Genomic DNA, 18,657 nt, shown 5'->3' on the forward strand with positions numbered 1-18,657 from the left:
GTTGTAAGTGGATAGGTGTTAGGTGGCCAGAAGAGGGTAGTATAAAATAACGTATATGACTATATTACGGCTAGAGGGTTGTCGGGGAAAGAGAAGCTGTGAAAGTTTATTGAATACACCCTTTAATATAATATGTGTATGTACAGCGTGCAAAACGACGATTATACGTAATAATGTTTTTACGTATTCGTCATTTTTTATTTTTAATACACTATGTATATACGCATAAACCTATGTATGAGTGTATGTGTTGTATTATAATATAATAATTATTATCTCGATGGACTACATTATAATATTGTTTATCATTATTATAATAGTTAATATAGTATTATTTAGATGTGAAAATTGCGCGTAATTTTACGTTTTCGCATTTCGCCTAAAACGATTACGTCATTGTTATTATTATAATTTAGATGGCGATATGTTACATATTATTAAATTATAACATATACACGTACAGTGTGCATCGGCAGTATAATATACGTATAGGAACGTGGTATGTGTGCAATTATTATTATATATAAAATTGTAGTATTGATATCGATGTTTGGCGGCGGGAAACCCTCGACACGTCGTAATATTATATCGCTATAATATTTTACGTGTACGACCGTACGATCTAACCGTAGGCGTAGGTAAAATATACAATGGGGCGTCCCGCCGCCGGACCTGAAAACACTTCCGACGTCATTGAAGGAGGTTTTTCTTTCGAATTATTATTATATGTGATTATTATTGTTGATTATTGTCGGTACAATAATATTAATATATTACGACAACAACGGCAACAACTACTGCGACGACGACGAAATCGACAACATACGCGAATATCGGTATATCGTTATCGTTCGTGTGTGTGGGGAGCGGCATTAGGTGCGTTGCAGTTCAGACGTTGAATATGTACGACACGTTCGTTTCCTGGCTGGACTGTCGTTTCGTGTATGCGTGATGGTTAGTGATGTAATACGAGGACGCTTTTCCACCGCCGTTGCCATTGGCGGAGGCCGAGTGCTGGAGGTTCTCGTTGTATCGGAGCGTGCCGCAGCATCGTCGGCTCTGGAGCACCGCGGTGAAGCCGCGCCGGAACTTACGGTTGAAGAACGCATACAACACCGGGTTGATGCAGCTGTTGGACGCGCCCAACCACTGCGCGATCGGCGTAGCCACTGGAAGGAAGTCCTCCTCCCACGGAACTAGCCGGCCGCCGAGCTTGATCCTGGCGAATATCGCGTACAGCGGTAGCCAGGACACAACGAACAGCACCACCACCATGGCCAACATCTTTACCACCTTCACCTTGCTCTGTTGCTGGATGCGCTCCATGCGCGCGCACTTGTTGTCTGTGGGTATGGTCCGACGCCATACCTTCACCCAGATCATCGCATAGCACAGTGATATAGCCACAGTAGGCACTACGTAACACAGGCCCAGGTTACCCAACAGGAAGTACAGGTTGCCGTCCAGGTAGTCCGGCCATACCTCCAGGCACAGTTCCAGGTTCGGAGCGTCTTTGAATATAGCCACCATGTCGAAGAACAGCGCCCATGGTATGGTGATGGTGGTCGACGCTAACCAGATGATGCCGATGATATACCGAGCACGGCGTGTGGTGATCTGACACTTAAGCGGGTACCAGATGGCCAGGAACCTGTAGACATAACAAGCACAACATCTATAGTATACATAGGTATATGTGTATTCCTATAATTCATAATGCGTTCGTTATGGTGTTAAAAGACGATTTTTTTATAAAGTTCGACCATATGAGTCATGAGCACATTATCCTAACAAGAACAACATTATTATACGGCATTTTAATCATTGGACTGGAAATACTCTAAGAAGATATAATCGAAAACATTTTATCATTTTTTTTTTTTGTGTGTTATTCGTACCGTAAATCTACTTACAGTTTTACTCCATTAGTATGGCTTATAGTTTACTTCAAATATTTGAGGTTTATAATCTTTGTTTCAGCCTCGGGCGACGTTATAGAATTTTGTTAATTCTATTTCGGTTTGATAGACACGCCAAAAGATATTAGGGCTTTAACCCGTCCATTTAACAACAATAACAACAACTCGATATTGAAAATAACATAAATTACGAGGTATCCGAGTATTAATTATCACGTCTAGCATGTAAGGAGACGAATGATTTTGCCATTGACGTTTTAAGGAGGATCATTATTATAATAAACGCATCGACGCGCACAAGAATCTATGACATATTTACGGTTCAAAAGTAGGGGCCAACATATTTAAATACAATTTACTTTCATACGACACTAGTATTGAGACTACAAGAATAAATATACAAATAAGTATGACAGTATACTAATACACTTTAAAATAAAAACTCGTGTTTTCGAGCGCAATATCTTTTGGACTGACAAAAGGCTGGTGTATAAAAATATAAAATATATGATACAACTGAAATTAAAAAAAAAAATGTAAAATTACGCGTGCAATATGCGTCTGTTGTTATAAAACTTCAAGAAAAAATTACATATAACAATATATTATGTGATAATAGTGCTGATCCGAATGGCCATCCACAACTATTTACGTATTATTATGAAAGTGTGACCGAAACATATATGGCTTATTCGATAGAATATCGCAATCTTTGAAATATGTTGCCTGGCGCTGAAAAGACAATGCGAAAAGTACACAGCTCGAGGCCAGATGAAATGGCAAGTATATAGCTATTTTAGTATTATGTATTATACTATTAGAAATGGTGTACAATATTTGAGTTAGGCTTTATTTTTTATTTCGTCTTCTCATCCACAGCTGTTCGGTATAATCACTGTAATCGGTATATAACAAATAATGCTATACAAATTCAAACGGTATCTTTTTTCAGATGATTTTTTTTTAGACGGCAACTCTTTCTTTCATAGGTACTCCATCTCGTTAAACATTATTATTGAACTAACGTTTAATTAGAAAAAAACATCTCTGTACAAATTTATACTTTTTAATACATTTTATTTAAATAATATTAGATCAATTTGCTATATTATTCCAAACAAATAAGCAAACAAGTCATAATAATATACTAATACGGATACCTAATTAATAACTAATAAATTCGAAAAACTAAAATATTATACAAAATTAAATAAGAACAAAATAAAATGACAATAATTCATCATCTATAAACAGTAAGTAAGCATTGATTTCCAAGTGACACATTATTTTCATTTTGTAAAAGTTACTACTCAAAAATATTCAACCAGACTATAAACAAAATGTATTATTGTCACAACTTATTAAGTACTAATATTATGAATAATTTATCAAAGAAAAATTATCATCTAGAATAATTTAAAACATTACACTAGACAGTCATTTAAATAAATTTGAATAGACATCGTTATTATTATCCACTAAACACTACAAATTTATTTCAAATGATCTGAAGCTACGTTATACTTTTTAACTTACACTGAATTATACAGTTTCGATATTCAATTAGTGGATTTGTTACGTTAATTACGGATTTTTTTAAAGTAGAAAGTATATTATAATATTATTGTTGGCTTAAAATAAGAAAAAAATATGTAAATCAAATAAGATAAATGAATAAATAAATTAAGTTGCGTGAATATTACAATATTATGTCAAGTATTACTCAGTATTCTAAAATTTATATAAATCAAGATAACTATTTACATTTACATATTATTATACTACACACGAAAGTTATAATATTAATTATAAAATATAATGTAGCTTATAATTATTTTTAGAAATCTATTAATATGGCTACATTAAATAAGTTATTTAAGCATAATATCCAAGAATATCTCTATTACTTCATTATCAGAGATTTGTGAATACTATTCATCGGTATAAAATCAAAAATATTATGAAATAAATATTTTATAGCATAAGTATTTATCTATGTATTCATTAGAACTTTGATTAAATAACAACATTAAACATGCTCAATTTATTTAATCCAATGAATGATGGTGATGATCATAATAAATTATGATAACCAAGACTCAACGTTTTCGTTTATATTATTTGAATACAAAATACCAAATCACATTTAAACTTTAAAATAAACTCAAGGATTAAAACCATTTTTTTATTCTTTTTATTACAATTCATTGCTTTCTCGACATAAGGTTTTCAATTACATTTTATTTATCAAAAATAAATAATAATTGTGCTTATGTTTTTCACATTCAGTTATTTTATAATAAGTTATTAGTTACAGTTATGTAGACTCAATTGTAATAATTTTAAAGGTTTGCCATAATAATATTATACAATGATGGGCTATTTCACTTCAACTAAGAAAACAGTGAAATATAAATTCATGTTTTACACAAACATAGATGTAAAAATAGAAAAATTAAAGTATGATTTTGTTTCTCAAATAAATCATATTTTGTTTCAAGAACAGTTATTGTTTTAAATCGTTGCTGTACAAATTATTACAAATATTAAATATACCTACCTATTGTTTTTATACATTATTCTGGCCAGGGTTATGATAAGGACAAAAAAATAATCTAATGACCTTTTTGTCTTCTATGATGTTGTCGCATAAAAATATAAAATCAATAGTTTATCGTGATCACTGAAAAACCTTAAGTAATTGTGATGGCATGGGTATATATTATTAATGAAAACTCTATCACTTTTTTCAGTTAACTATACACGACATTTGTTTAGTTTTGTACTCATTTAAAAATTAAACAAACTAAATTTAATAATATAATTTAATTGATATTTTTACAGCAAGTGTTAAAAATCTAACCCAAAAAAATCATACGAAAATACAGGTTTTTTGAGGTCACGATTCGAATATTTATTTAAAGTTTTACTTATCTCTCATTTTAAATAATACGCAGGATTAGCAGATTTCAAGTTTTCTAACTTTTAGCCAATTCAACCATTTTAAAACAAAAATAATATTTTTGTGAAAACACTCTATTTTTTAAAGAAAAAAGTGCTTAACTAATCAAAATTATATTATCACAATAATTAGATTATGAAATTGTTAAATGTGCATTAGCAATAACAAACATTTAAAAAATATATCCAGTTTCAAAAAAGTAAATTAACCAAACAAAATTTAAAATTTCTGACTTTCGCTAATTTGATTTTACAAGTATATCATTAACACACACTTATATATATATATATATATATTATGATAATGCGTAAATGGTACTATATTTGTTTATAAAAAAAATATGAGAAAACTTGACGTTGCTGCAGTTTACGTATTAAAACGTATTAAAACGTTCTTCATCAGCTGATCGATCAAACGAATTAATGACATAAATCTAACTGTTAGTACCATTGAGAACATGTTCACAGTTAAGATCATAATATTTAATGTACACATAACTCAGTAATAAAACCCATGAGACACTTAGACAAATTATAAACATTATTCTTTTGAAATAATAATAAATACTGGATGCAAATTGTTGAACGAAAGAAGTGTTCTATAACACAGTGCCTGTATCTATGACATGGGTGTATTCTGGGAGTGGAAAGATAGGCAGTTGCCTAATAGCACTTAATAGTAAAGGAAAATATTTCAGTTTATCCTCTTCCCCCACTGTAAAAAAAAACCTATGATGCTTGATTATTATTTTTTTGAATTGGATTGATTTAATTACTAATTTAAAATTAAAATATTAATATTCTAATAGACTTAACGTTTTGCTAGAAAGTACTAATAACTTAATATATTTTTTCTTATTTAACGATTCTATAAAACTCCAAAGACAATATGTAGTTATAAAAATATGATATTTACGTAGATGTATTATCAGTAAATTATTTAAGAAAGTTGCCTGCGATTATTTTTTAAACAAAATTTGTAAAAACTATTTATTATATTTTTTCTTTATCCTTCCCCCCCCCCCCCAAAAAAAAAAAAAAATAAAAAAATAAAAATTAATTTCTCCAAGTTATGCTGGTTCAGAACGATACATTTATAAGCGTTTACAACTTGAGTGTACCGTATACACGTAATAATGTTAATTTATTGTTGTATTAGGTATTGTTTGACCGTCGTCGTTGTTTTTGTTGTTGTTGTTGACGTCGTACAATTTGCGGCTGAGCCAAGGTGGTTTACGGCGGTCGCAGTGCGACGACGACGAAGGAAAAACGCCATCGAGTGACTGGCAAACATGGTAACAGTTGCGTCAGTGTCCGGTTTGGTATGGACGATGGGGAAACAAATTCCGACGCCAGTTTCCACGAACGGAAACTTTTTATACGTACGACGATGATGTCACATGGCCGCGCACTTGTATTTAGTACCGCTAACGGGTCAAGTTCGGCAGGACGACCGTAAATGGTGGCAAGTTCGGCAGCCAAATTTGGGCCGCGGAGGTAAACTCGACGGCAGTAGCGTGCATATAAAAATCCAGGACAGACGTGGTTCAAACACAGTACAATTTTTTGTGTTCAACGACAGTAAGTTGAAAATCTTAACGGAACATTAGTCTCTGCAGCGGACTCTTCCAGTCATCACCATGAAGTTAACGGTAAGTCGAGTAAAACGGACAGTGGTTTATGAAACAATTATACTTATATTTATAATAATTATTAGTTTAACTCTTTGAATGCACGATTGAATATTATGATATGCAGATATCGAAAGAATCACTTTACAACACATTCTGATTGTTTTAGGATAGTATAGTGTAGTCCCGGTTAGACAAATTTCATTTACAGTGGATCTGTATTGTTGTAGTTATTATTGTCAATCGTGTTCTCCCGGAGGTAATTATCTTCTTTTTAATTTTTTCATTTGGATTCCCATAAGAGCTTGGTAAACATATTATTGTATTGTATGGGTTTGAATAACTCGAAGAGGTATTGATACAACGTTAGATAATGATAATGATATTGTAACGCGTATACTACAGTCCAATAACTATTATGATATCATCGTTTTAATCATTAATAATATTATTTGCTTATTTATTTATCGATTTTTTTTTTTTTTTTATGACGTATATTTGTATATGGAAAATCCAAAACAACAACTTACAATACCAACTTGTTAACGTATCGCTGTGTAATAATGATACCTTACATGTTTTTCATTTGTTAATTACTATAGATCGTGAAAAAACGATTTAACAATTTTGGCTTAGATTTATCATTCTAACTTATTGCAACTTGCAAGCAACTAGCGACTATTGTGAAAAAATAAAACTACAATACTTTAATTACATAATCTTATTACTATTAATATGTATGATATATTATTGTATGTAGCAGTTAAATATTGCAATGTATAATTTTTTTAATAATATTACAAAACCAATTTTTTAATTATTGATATACCTATACAAATAGTATACATAATATTATATTATGATTTGTATTATTTTAATCGTTAGTTTTATTATTATAATAATATTGTATCATTTATTCATTTTTATATATTCTTATTTTTTCAAGATTTGGATTCTGTAAAACATTTCAATACAATGAGTAGTTATAACTTTATCAGAAAAGCATGTTATTTTAGAACTATTCCAGAGACTATAATATCTTGTTTAGGGTTGAAAAATAAGATACAATCTGAGATATAAATATTTGTACATCATATACAAAAGACTGACTATTGCGCTAGGCCGATGAAAATATATCTCATTAATATACGACTACTATATGCCTACAGACTGGCTGTCAGTGGCGCCATATGGGGAGGGACTAGTCGCGGGTTATTGTTTATGATGTGCATTCATTCCCCTATTTTTCGGTTTTACTCTACTCTTTTGTAAAGCCTTATCATAAATATCACGTTTTCACCGATACGATTTTACTGGCTTATTGTTGTTTGCTATGTATAATTAGCGCCAAAACAGTCATTTTCATCATTTTATGGTTTTCACGGCGATCGCGGTGGGTGCGGGACAATGTCAGACAAAACCGTGATGGCTATGTGGTTAAAATACTATAGGGTCTTTCAAACATTTATGCTTTATAATAATACCCTCTTAAAATGCTCGGACGCCTAACCCGCAACTACTGCAGTAGTTGTAGTTGTAGCGGTCATTAGAGACGTCGTAATAATGTCACGCAACAACAATGATATATCATTATATTATTATTTGCTGTGTTGTGTAGTCATCGTCATAGCGGTTCACACATACCCATATATATATATATATATATATATAGCTAGTTTTGTCATCAGTGTCGACAACGGCGGTTGCTACGGTATAAAACAACCACGGTCGCGTAAATCATTATGCCATCGAGTTGACAAACAATCAATTTTAGTAGCGAAACTCACACACACACATACACTTTTTAACACTGCAGTTATAGGCATGCACACGCGCCGGCGTGTTTAAATATTATGTATATATATATATTATGTATTCATGTAGTAGTACTTAAATAATATAAAAACATTGCTTTAAAAAATATGGAGTTTATGGGTTGAGGAAAATAAATGCCATTGCAACTCTACCTATATATATATATTCATGTGTGTGTGTGTGTGTGTGTATGGGTTAAAGATACACCCATCACACACATATATAAATGTATACACGTCATATACTTTTAGACTTTTTTGTGCTTATCTTTGTACACATGCATGATATTACAATATAGGTACACGTATATTAAAAAAATCCCACGTGGGCGTGTATTTATAATGCTCGTGAAAAGGTCAAGATGCACTACTGCAACGATGACTATAAAATTGTATTGAATTTTTTTTTATACTCGATTATAATAGTCGCCATACTTTAATACCAATATAGTCTGTACAAGACATATTATATTATTGAATATACTATTTGAAATTCGATGACCAGTGAGTTTTAGCGCGTTTCTATCAAATAACACATTTTACTCCATAGTAAAATGTCCAAACGTGGCATTGTGTATTTGCGTGTTGTAGTAATAATCGCTCAACTATATCAAATATATCGCTTTTTGTTTCGTTATATATATTTAAAAACCATTAAAAAAAAATTATTTTAAATCGCATAACAATAGCACTGCATGCTTGACTACTGGTAAGATAAGATTTTGGGTCACAGAGAGAGATGCAAACGTACATAGTTTATCTTGCATTATAATATTATTTTTTAATAATTTCTGCAGTTATCCTTAGTATTTGAAGGAGATTTTCCAGTTTGATAATTAACGTTTTTGGAAATTAATCGTTGAACGGTAAAACCATTATTCAATCGAACAACGTAATAGGTGAATAGTACTGAACACTATTATTCCGGTTCTTAAATTGCATTTTCGAAACTTAATATAACGTTAACGGTTTTCTAGAAAATGAATCTAATAAATGTCTCTTTTGAATTTGTGTCAAACCCCGCTAGGAACGTACGATTTTGACCTGTTTGTATAGTGCCACATGTGTTCTATTTTCAATCAATAACGTCAATAACTGCCTTAAGCTTTTTTATAGTACTTTTCCATCTTGAAAAAATGTTCACCAATATAGCGAATTTCAATAAAAATTTAAGTTGTAACTTTAAAAATGTAAACTAACATTTTTAAGCAGTTTAATAATCATAGCAGTGTATTTAAATAAACAAAGATATTAGTGGTTGTTTACGTGTAAGAGGCTCATAACGATTCTTTGTATTTTTTAAATACCTATAGACCATAATACTTAAGTTCTCATTAAGATTTTCACCGCTCTTTTTTTTTTTCGTAATACTTAATTTTTATTAATTTGCTATTCCAGTATTAAAGCATAATCTTGGGCAGAACCGCGCAATAGGATAATTTTGTTACAACGTAGCAACCAAAACTTTTTTCATTAGGAACGGTAGTTAGTACATTTTTTTTTCACGAATCAACACGAACCACTGCTGTTTTTTTGTTAGCTGGTTAGTCTCAATACTTAGAGTTTTATCCTCAAATTTAAATTAAATTAAGTACCTACTTATTGATGGTTGGATAATTACAAGCTCTCAGTTAACGGAGTTTTTTCTTTTAAGTTACGATACAGTTGAAATTCAATAGAATTACTAATGATTTATCCAATTTTTTTTTTTTTATAGATCGCATTAATCCTGTGTTTGGTTACCGTTGCCACCGCAGCACCATACGTGCCTGTCGTACCAGTCATTCCGGCAGTCGTACACCATCCGGCTTCCGTTGTACACTCGTCGACTGTCGTTCAATCGCACCCATCGCCTGTGGCCACCCGAGTGGTCGCCGTACCTGCCGTCGCTCATCCGGTTGCAGTCCATCCGGCGGTGTCTGTACATCCGGTGGCCGTCCACCCGGTATTGCCCGTCCACACAGTCGTCCATTACTAATATTTGACTTTGGTTAAAGTAATTTATTGTAGTGCACATACATACACAGTAGTGCATACATCTTCTTTATCTATACTATTGTCATATATGAAACTGTTTCAAAAATCTAACCGAAAAATGTTATTTCAGTCAAAAAACAATTATATTGATATAATAATAAAAATGATTGTCATAAAATTGTATGTTTCGCGTTAGATTTATTTCTACCCAAATACCGTTCGATAAACAATATAATATTATATAACCTACTGTGGTAAAAAACAACAAAAATATACTATATTTACGGACAAAATAATGTTATAATCAATATAGAGCGAGGAACAATAAATCAGTTTAATACAAAAACTTAAGTTTATTGATCAGACAGAAATGTCAATATGATAGTATTTAAATTAAGAGGAGTAGAGCTTATATTTCCATTGGATCTGAAAATTCGAAAACACTCGGGGGGGGGGGGGGCTTATTTATCTCATATCCGACAGTAGTAAACTATAGAAAAACAGTAGTTAAGATTTGATTAAATTGTTGTTAGATACTTTTCCTGCATAAGCGTGTGTTTATAAATTGTATAGAAGAGGCCTTTGCACTGTTATGAACTTTCGTAGTGCCTATTTTATCGATCGCATGCAAGTTTATGGTACAACTACTCTTCTAAATGTATTTTTACAGTTATACTGTAGATATTTATTGCAGTGTTATTGTTACAGCGAATTTTCTATGCTATTTATATAAATTATAGACTTATGTATATATCTGAATTCACAATTATCTGTAGTAATCGTTATCAATGCAGTAGCAAAATAATTTGTCTATATTATAATAGAACGAACAAATAAAAACATCACATTATATATGTCTTTTTTTAATAACCACTTATAGTCGAATAAAATAATTAGATCACTAATTAATTGTCACACAACAAAAGTAATCTTTTACTATCATAAAAACTACTTATATAAATAGTCTATTATACTAAGAAGCTACAATAGAACTAGAAATTTGGTTAATTCGACCCCTGATCTTTCTTTGTAAATATGAATCTAAAGAAATATCAAATAATATGTCTGATCCAATTCAGGTCTATTAAAGCGATTCACTAGTATATTGAACGCATCACACAAAAATTTACTATTAATATTAATATGTTTATTATATGAGCACAGTCAAGTTAATTCTGCTATAATAAATTAAAGAATTATAAATATATTATTATAGCTTAACATATTTATTTTTTTTTTTATTTATACAATGTTAACATCTTATTTATATTGAACCTAGATAGGAAAGTGATGGCTTTTATTTGAAGTCTTATAATTAAGGCCCAGAACTTGATGCATTTGCTTTTTTTTTTTTTTTAATGCGTTTAAAGAAATGTGACTTATGTTATGTAAAATTCAATGAAACCATTTTTATTTTGTATTTTTTGGTAATTTTTGGTTATACAATCTTTTTACTGATTTTGATGAACTTTTTGCGTTTTTGTAGATATATTTGCAATTTTTAGATTTTTCTTTAATATTATTTCGACAAAACTAAATATTTGAAAAACTAACGTATTGTATAGCCTAATCGTTCAATTATTTTTCTAAAAATATCGATTTCTTTTTTATAGTTATTTTGTATTACTGACATTTTTTATATCCGTTTTAAATTTAATTTAAACCCTGTAGTCTGTAAAAAATATGTTTAATCTTTAAAAATATTAGTATTGTTTAAATTAAGAGGAATAAAATTTAAAAACGATATTTTTTTGATGATTTATTTTTAAAAAACGTAATTTTTGAAAATGTTATGTTATTTTTTAAATTATGTTTTAAGTCATCTTTTGATGTTTATAATTCGTTTAAATACTTTTTTTGTGTACATTTATAAAAATTTTTTAGGTCATCGAGTTTCGGGACTTATTTGTAACGAGGCATTAAGATAATATTGTTATCATGTATGTTTAGTGGACTATCTATAACGCCTCATGATCAAAAGTGTATGACGGACTATTTAATATTTTTATTGATTGTCTTTAATGTTTATTTTCTTCTTTGTATTGTTTAATAAACAATATAGTACAATTTGTTAATCTAATCTCTATAAACTCATTTTATGACACTAGTAGCAAAGCTCAATAAATTGAAATTAAAAGCAATACCAATGTCGGATTCTGTTTATTTAAATCGATCGATTGAATATATTGTATACTAAAATAATACTTATTGACTTTATTAAAATGTATGTAATCGTTTACACGCTTAATTTGAATATAAAAATTCTGATATTAATTTAAAGACCACATTTCATTATTGAAAATTTGAATCGTAAATTTGAATAGAAATTAATAGAGAAAAACTATCATTTGTGAAATTTTTTCAACGGAGTAAATCAATTTAAAAAAAAAAATTAATTTTTTTTTTTAAAATTGAGAATTTTTAGAATATTTTTTCGCTTAATTATATGGAACTGCAATAATCTGGTTTAACGGAAACTAATTGCACAGTACAGAAAATAATATGATTCAATATGTGATGATATATTATTATACACTATTTTCCAAAAATGTAGGTATTGTATAACTAGTAAGCACTATTTTATTGAACGTTATTTTAGTTAGCGCAAAATAATTTATAAAAACATAATATTAAATGTTCTTTGGTAAAGCTATAATAATAATATAGCGTCACACTGACACGGAACCACACTTGTAAATTATTATTTTTTTATATACATAATATATATATTAACTAATGAATTAACAACAGAATGCTATAATTCGTTGTAATTTGTATTACGTTAAAACCCGTGAGTCAATTAACGTCCATTTAAAATACAACAACAACATAACATGCATCGATGGTATCAGTTAAACTTTAATTATTTAGTGTTTATTTTTTTTAAAACTATTTGTACACCAACCTGTCAACTGAAACGGCGATTAAACTGTACACAGACGCTGCCACTGAAACGCCTTGGACATACGGCACGATCTTACACATCCAAGATCCCAAGATCCACGCTAAAAACAAGAAGAAGCAATATAAGATATTTTACTAAAAACTAAATTTTTCCTGCGTATAACATAATATTATTATTATTTTATAAAAGAGACTGCAACTGCAGTAGGTATTCTATATTATGATCGAGTCGTCAAAAAATCACGTTTCTGTACTTCATCATCCTCGAGACGTCTCGTTAAACAGTTGTAGTTTGTAGGATATAATTTTTTTTTATTTATTCTTGTTGCTATCGTCAGAAAAAAACATAACTTTATCGCTTAGTGAAAACCTTTTTTCTTACTTACTTGTATGTAAATTATTTTGAATAGAAATGTGATCATTTTTTTTTTTTTTTTTAACGTAATATGTTATATTCAATGTAAAGCACGTAAAAATAAAACCCACTAGGATAAACTTCAGAAAAAAGTTATCTTCTTTGTAACAAATAAAAATTTATCTAAGATCATTCTATAAGTCATGGCCAATGAATTGAATACAAAAAGGGGTTTTCCCCATAAAAAGTATGTATGTACGATAATGTATTAAAATGTCTTTTAATTCTTTAGTTTTTATTTTCATTGTTATTTTGTCAAATTACCTTAAAATTTGTTAGCACTTTGCCGACAAGTTTTAATACTAATGCTCATAGTACAAAAAAGTTTTTCATAGCGTATTCATTGGTTGTACATTAAACACAGATAATAATCAACAACAAGTATTCTATTAAATTTCAAATAGTATTGATGAAAATGTATTAGTTTTCTTTATTAGAGAAAATATAAAAACAATAAAAACAAAATATTTATGAAATTTGGATACACAATAAAATTTGATAATGAATATTCTTACTGTTGTTTTTTCTAACAAAAATATTGCTCTTATATAGGCAATTACAGTTAAGCACACGCAAAGTTTTAACAGAATATTTACATATATGCAAATCCTTTCTTAACCTCGCATTTATTTAATAAAGTACTGTATATTTAATACAACATTATCGTTTTATTATTACACTCAGTAATACGGAAATCACTTCGCTCAGATTGTTTGTTGGTGTACAGAAATCCAGAAAAGAAAAAATAAACAAATTACTAATGTGGCGCGTTTTACGTAGCACTTATAATATATTATATGAAATTTATTATCAAATATTTTACCAAAAAAATATAAACGTTTTGTTAACATTATTTATCGACTCAAAATAGTTTTGAAACTATTTGATTTAAGATGCATGTTTGAGAACAAAAATAATAATGAAGAATGATAAATTATTTTGTTTTTCTGATATAAGTACGCAGTATTACAGTATAATAAAAATATAAAATACTGATGACTTTTTTTCCTACATTGTAGAATACCGATCTTTGCGTAAATTATTTGTAGCTCATATACTATTATCTAATGTTTATTGTTTTGTTATCCCACACACACACACACACATACACATAATATACACGTATAGATATATTACACATCATAATATAATATTCGTGAGCGATTCCTTTGTTGCCGGTCGGTGGTGTTCAATAAGGTGTTTTTTTTTTTTTTAATTTTAATAGATCAACTACTGGATTTGCTTTATACATTATTATAAAACAATATTATGAAGTGCGCTTGTATGCATTTTTAAAGTAAAATATTATATGTTAACTATGGTGAACTGCAAAAAACATATCATGTAGAACGTTGAATTTAAGATGCCAACCAACTGACAAGATAAAATGCGCAAGTTACGCTATGCTTCAACGTGTCTAAAATGTAAGAATAAAATTTATCCAGGAAAAAAAAAGCCATCTTGTATACGTACTTACACGTTGTAACTCTATTTTTGGGTAGACACAGTTATGTGGATAAATGTCTGATAAGTAGTGTTGCTTTTTAATATTTCTTAAGATGGAAAATTTTACAAAATACGTAGAATCAAAATAATCCAAAAGTTTAAATCTATCTTATATGCCTATAGATAATTAAAATTATTTAACTTTAAATTTTTTTTTAAATATATATATATATATATACTGGTAGTTAATTATAGGTAACATAATTTTGTTAATTTGAATTACTTATAAGTATTGTAACGTTGATAATTTTATTGTTCAGATTTTATAAACTGTATATTTATATTACATTATAATATATATATATAATATTCAAAAGATAGTTTCCTGTAAGGTTTGCCACAGGAATATATAGTATAAAAGGTACAAGAAAGAGTAGAGACTTATATTTATTGATCTGTCCAGCAATATATATAACATAAATAGGTAATGCATCTTCTATCTGGTGTAAATATTTAATTATCTCACGGCATTAGATTGTTGGTATTACCAAATCTAATTTCACTAAAGGAAATCAATATTGCTTTTTCCACGACAAATAGACAAATTTATGGGACGTATAAAATGTCTGTTGAATAAATAATGCCGATTACCAATATATAAAACAGTAGGTGAACAACATTTTCATATCTAATATTTCTTATCATAAGTTCTTTACTTACTAACGAGTAACGAGTCAACTGACGATACTGTGTATACATGATATGCGAGCAAATTGCAATTAGCGCGACCACAAAGGAAGTCGAGAAATTGAATTAGATTTAAACGTTATGCGCCGTAAAGATTTGTTATATTTAACTGAAACTATCTGTGTTTTTATAATACTATAAAAGGTTTAAAAATTTATCAAAAATGTGATTATTCGTACATAATTTGAATTTTATTTTTATAGTGCGCACGTCTCACCAACTTTCCGGAAATAACGAATTACTGCTTAATATATTCACATAACGACGATATTTTTTATTTTAATACACGTGTAATACGTGTAACCTATATATGAAATAATATATTATAAATAAGAGTACAAGGGAAGACACACTGTCGACACGAACGCCAAAATAAAAACATATTGTATAAAGTGATTTTTTTAATGACAGTACCTTGGAAAGTGTTTAACTACTTTCTAGCTCCGCTCATAGAACATTAATTACTTATAAATAATTAACTAAGTGTACTCGCTCAAAAATAATTGTTGTGCATATATTGAGATTGGTAGGAAAATTTTCTGCCTAAGAATATAAAATTGAAAAAGTATGTTATACCAAAAAAATTTAAAAAACTACAACGATAAAGAATAATAAAAAATAATAATTATTTACTTCATGAATGATTGTTTTTCAATGATTTGAAATTATGTAAATGATTAATATCACCCGAGAAAATCACTGAAAGAAATCATTGTGCTCTTGTACTACCTACTAGTTTTGTTAGTCGAATATAGGTAGAATAATATTACCTAACGATGAAGTTAATGCTTACTACTTAGTCCCCCATCAAATCACAATAATGACGTATTCGCATGTTATTAATTAAGTACGATATTATAGGTATAGCATACTAGAGATCGATTCCGAAATAACGGTTTACGGTATACTATTATTGTTATTTATTATAAATGTTAAGCCGAACGTTTATCTCACTGCATCAGTGTTGTAGTAAAGGATTGCCGAAATTTCATGTTCCAAAATCAGTGAATATCGCATTAGATCATAACGAAATTCTCGCAAGTTTTGCGACGTGAATTTTCAATGACCCCGTAGTGTACCTATAATATTATTATTGTTGCATTATGCCGATACCTATGTTGAGCTACTGGCTGGCAAATGTGCCAGAACAGTATATATTATAATATAGACACAGCCGTCGGATAACGTGTTATATATTGTAATAGTATTATTTTGAGATAACTGACCATTGAAAGTGAAATAAAAAAAAATCAATAAGAACAACAATAATATTAATGTTAATAACTACAATAGTTTTTTGGATATTACCGAGCACTAATATTTGGGCTAAATTACATATTAGTATTATTATTATTATACTATGATCATATTGTATAACATGGGTTTTAACGTAGGTTCACCTCGCGTGGTATTTCATAATAATAATCATAATAATTTTGATAACCGCGCTAGATGCTATAATAATAATGTTGGTTTTTTTTTTTTAGTCAAAAGTAGACTAACCTATATGGTGGTACCTAAGCTATTGTGGTTTCCTAAGTAATTTTCCGTTTTAAAATCTAATAATTTAATAATATCGCGAGGTATAAGGAAAAAAATAATCGTACATCATCTTCGGATCATCGGCGGCAGTGTAGGTATATAAATAATATGTTATAATATAATACACTCGTGAAAAAGGAAGATAACCGAACGGACATCGCTGAGGTTTGCGATTTGTGATTTGATTTACGCAAATCTTTTCCCATCCATTTTATTTAAGATGAATATCATATTTTTTGAGTGCATTTCATTTTTATCTATTATATAATATATTAAATATACTAATTTGATTTACTAACTATATATTAACCTGTATGCAGAGTGGTTGACCGTACTGCAGATTTCCTGTCTTAGCTTTACGGAAAACTCGTGACCTATATATTATAATAAAATATTCTTTTCGAAATTTAGTACTGTGCTTTTGTAAAAAAATTTTATTTGCAAACGATACAAAATTAAAGTATGCTTTTGATGAATATATTAATAAAAATAAATATAATATAGCTCCGTTTTAAACTTCTTCAAATCATGCTAAAAAAATGAAAATCGTTCCGGGAATGTTAAATCACGTATCGTTATTAAATATATGTTTAAATAATGCAATATGTCACTATAATGTGTTATTTTTATTCCGTTCATTCGTTCGTTTATTGTTCGATTTGTCAAGCGAGATATTTCAGTAGAATATCAAGTTAAAGTTTAATACATAAAAACTTTTGCATATATATTACATTATATACGTATTCTAATAAAAAAAAAAAAGTTGTATATTGAGTTTGGGTTATTAATAAAATATTTGATTTTGTGTATTCTGGATTCTCATAAAATAAGAGTTATTTGATAAAAATCGTCTAGTTTAAGGTTTGGTGAAATCGACCGATTTTTATAGGCCGGTTCAGCAAACAGCCCTTTGGGGAAGGCGTGCGCCTTGCCACGTGTACGGGTGAACGAGGTCACCGGGTCAAACTCAACAATTCAGTCGAGTCTAAAATATTAACTCCGGAAACTCAAAGTGTGATTTTTTCATGTTAACTATGTGTTTACTAGTGTAATCAAAAGTCTAAAATTACGTTAAGCATGAAAACAAACAAACAACAATTAAAATTGTGCATAGATGTTATAACCAAAATACGTACAATAGGTAGGTATAAACTTACACATTAAAATTTATGTATATTTATTATGTAACTATCTCAATGAAAATTAATTATTTCTTTTTATATATATAAATATAGTTTAAAACATATTAACTGTATTTATAATTTATAGGTTTCTTGGTTCTTACATATCTTCAAAGATCA

At 29.2% G+C, this 18,657-nt stretch overlaps 1 protein-coding gene across 1 annotated transcript in view; it reads right to left on the reverse strand.

Moving 5' to 3' along the window:
• Positions 1–461: 461 nt before the first annotated feature.
• The window catches only part of LOC112600804 (neuropeptide SIFamide receptor-like), a 37,986-nt gene continuing 19,790 nt past the window's right edge, over positions 462–18,657 (reverse strand). The window contains exons 3-4 of the mRNA XM_025348105.1: positions 13,208–13,307; positions 462–1,651 (exon numbers count right to left, since the gene is read on the reverse strand). Coding sequence (XP_025203890.1) covers positions 889–1,651; positions 13,208–13,307 — 863 coding nt within the window. The 3' untranslated portion in view covers positions 462–888. The remainder of the gene's footprint in view (positions 1,652–13,207; positions 13,308–18,657) is intronic.

The sequence above is a fragment of the Melanaphis sacchari genome, unplaced genomic scaffold, assembly GCF_002803265.2.
Source record: "Melanaphis sacchari strain LSU unplaced genomic scaffold, SCAv2.0 Contig72_pilon_pilon, whole genome shotgun sequence".
NCBI lineage: Eukaryota > Metazoa > Arthropoda > Insecta > Hemiptera > Aphididae > Melanaphis > Melanaphis sacchari.